General features: G+C 46.2%; 1 protein-coding gene across 1 annotated transcript; it reads left to right on the top strand.

Moving 5' to 3' along the window:
* Window positions 1-243: 243 nt before the first annotated feature.
* On the top strand, window positions 244-2,036 carry F4812DRAFT_439838 (SAS complex, SAS5 subunit/transcription initiation factor IID, subunit 14). Its single transcript, XM_047935101.1, has 5 exons — window positions 244-377; window positions 517-551; window positions 617-768; window positions 834-1,303; window positions 1,375-2,036. Exons 1-5 carry the CDS (start codon window positions 366-368, stop codon window positions 1,393-1,395), a joined length of 690 nt encoding a protein of 229 aa, XP_047787475.1. The 5' UTR covers window positions 244-365; the 3' UTR covers window positions 1,396-2,036.
* The last annotated feature ends 885 nt before the right edge of the window (window positions 2,037-2,921 follow it).

Raw genomic sequence — 2,921 nt, forward strand, 5'->3', positions numbered from 1 at the left:
CCTTGGAAATAACCCCTTTAATTTTGGCCGGGTTCTTTATCCAGGCCAGGTACCCCCCCCTTTAAATTTAAATACCCCCCCGGCCCACCCCCGCCCCCCCCCCCCCCCCCCCCCCCGGTTCATTCTCGGAACAACAATACGCCCTAGCCCCATGCTTAGGTAAACTGTCTCCCGCCACAACCATTAGAATTCCAGCCACAAAATGGCGCGTAAGAAGTGCGCCGCACGGGCCAGTAACCTGGAGGCCAAGAACCAAAAGGCTGCAACTAATGTGCAGGTACGCGCTTTCTACTCCACCATCATCGTTGAATCATTTGTAGCTCAAAACTCACCTCTCGATTGCCTAGGACTTCGAATCTGACAAGATGCATGTCGAGGTAAGATCTTGTATACTTATTTTTTTTTTTACCTATATTCGCGGTCGGGGATGGGGATATCTGTTGTTTTATTACATCTCGTACGCGTTTCATGAGGAATTGCAAGATGCGGCTAACACGATGATGATATTATTTATAGCGATCCATCAAGCTCGTTACCGAGCAGCACAACATGTAAGCTGCCCCGCGGCTAACTTATCTATACGTCCCATAGCTGCTGACACGATATGCGCATCCAGTCCGAAGCCCTCGCCTATGCCCGAGTTTCCTATGAAGGAATGGAGCGTCAAGATCTATCTCCTCGACCAGGCCGGCAATGAGCATCCTGCCAACTGCTTTACCAAGGTTACCTACAATCTTCATCCTTCATTCGAGGACAAGACTCATCAAAGTGAGCAGCGTCGAATCGCGCGTGTATGTGACTTCGGGTTTCAAGGCTGACCAGATTGTATGTAGCCTTTACCGATCCTCCATTCACCTGCAAGAACGAGGGATGGGGTGAGTTTGAGATGTCTATCGATCTCTTCACTACCGAGAAGGGTGGAAAGACTACCGTTTATCACGACCTCAACTTCCAGTCACCCAAGTATGAAGTTATCCAGTCGGTCACTTTTAAGAATCCTTCGCAGGCGCTACTTTCTGTTCTTCGCGAGACTGGTCCCATCCCCAACGAAGACGACTCGAAGGCTGCCGCCAAAGCTCGAAAGGCGAACGATTTCAAGAAAAAGAAGGCGGCCTATGACTATGAGAAGATGGCTGAAGGTCTAGGCAAACTTAATGAGGATGACCTCCTTCACGTTATCCAGTTGATCCACGACCACAAGACAGACGACACGTATACAAAGAACGATATGGAGGCTGGAGAATTCACCGTGGATTTATACACCTTGCCCGACCATCTGTCTAAGATGATCTGGGACTTCATGGTAGGCACACACCTATGCGCAGATCATATCAGATTATACCAAATTATACACGGATTACTAACCTGAAGCAGGTCGACCTGAAGATGATCTAAGAATTTGGGAGTCGAAAATGTGTTTTGGGTTGCAGCCCATATGGTTTGGAATGGTTTATTGGTCTTGCGCCGTCATCAATTACTGGGCTCGTATGTTTATCGTATTCGTCTCCATCTTCAGGTGAGCACTAGGTTGCATTTGCATTGGGCATTGGCGTTACGAGTTAGGAGAAGACGTCTCCTTACGGTTGTCTAAATGAATAGTGGCATTGGTTGGCAGGCGGCAATGGTGACCTTTGGCGTATGGTTGCGTTTTAACGCTTCATCCATCGCGATAGATACCCTGCAATTATGTAGTCTCCCTGACAATGCGAAAAAAAGGTTTAGCTTTTTACCATGTTATCGACTATCATACACGTATTCTTACGGTGCTATCCGGGCTTAAGAGATATCAAAATGCCTTGATACCTGATATGTACGCGCTGAAGCATTGAAGTGTTGGGGGGCTGTCGTAGGCTCATTTGAATCATTGAAGGCTGTGGAGCTGAGAATGACATCACAGGCATCACAAGTTTAAGGCTGAGCGATCATCATCTGACAAGACGCTACGGAGACTTCTGTTTAGTGGGGCTTTGCGGAGAGACCTGGAGAGGTTTTTTTTTCTTTCTTTCTTTCTCCCTCTTCCTCAAAGGTGAGCTAAGGAAAAGGAACCAAGGTGAGGGATCTTGAAATTGGGTCATGCTGATCATGCTGGCCAGACTTGATTAAGCTGGATGGTAACGTGACCGTATGAATCTGCTTCAGCCCAGCCACACTCTGAAATTCTATTGGTAGAAAATGGTTACCGCTTTCAGCGACAATTGCATGAGGAAAGTCGGGCATAAGCGTTATTGGTCCTTCGACGACGACAACTAGCTACTTTACGTAGTTCGGGTAAGTAATATACACCAAATTGACTTGATAGGCGGGTACGTGTAGGCATTAATATAACCTCTTCACCGACTTACTGGTAAATTCGAATCTCGTCTGCGTTGCTCAGTCTCAGTACTGTGTACGTAGGTAGTCGTACGAGATTATTTTCACAATGCCTCACCTGCCTAAATAGCACTACGTAATGAAGCCCGTTAGATACACTGTTGGAACTTAGCACAAACTTTAGGTGTACAGGTATGCATGTACATGGGTAACTGCATCGTACTAGGTATGTACCTAGGCAGCTAGGGGAAAGATTAGGTACTAGTACATAGTACCTAACTAGAATGGAAGTGCTTCTAGGTACATTAGGTTAGGTACCTCTCACCTAGCAGCCTGGGGACACCCGATCTCTCTTGCTCTTGGCTTTTCCCTTGCCGACTTGCTATACTATGTAGACTAAACTAAACAGTACCTAACAGTACCAAGTTTAGCTAGTGTAGGGAGTGGCTTCTACTGGCCTAAATTGATATATCGTAATCGGTGAAAATTTATGGAAAGAGAGAGAGAGAAACAAGCACGAGGAGAAGGAAAAAAAAAAAAAAAAAAAGTTGTCCTATGCATACCTACCTCTATCTCAACTCTCTCAATTTCTCATTTCTCATCACAATCAT

Source organism: Daldinia caldariorum, assembly GCF_022478825.1.
Source record: "Daldinia caldariorum strain CBS 122874 unplaced genomic scaffold F4812scaffold_16, whole genome shotgun sequence".
Classification (NCBI taxonomy): Eukaryota; Fungi; Ascomycota; class Sordariomycetes; order Xylariales; family Hypoxylaceae; genus Daldinia; species Daldinia caldariorum.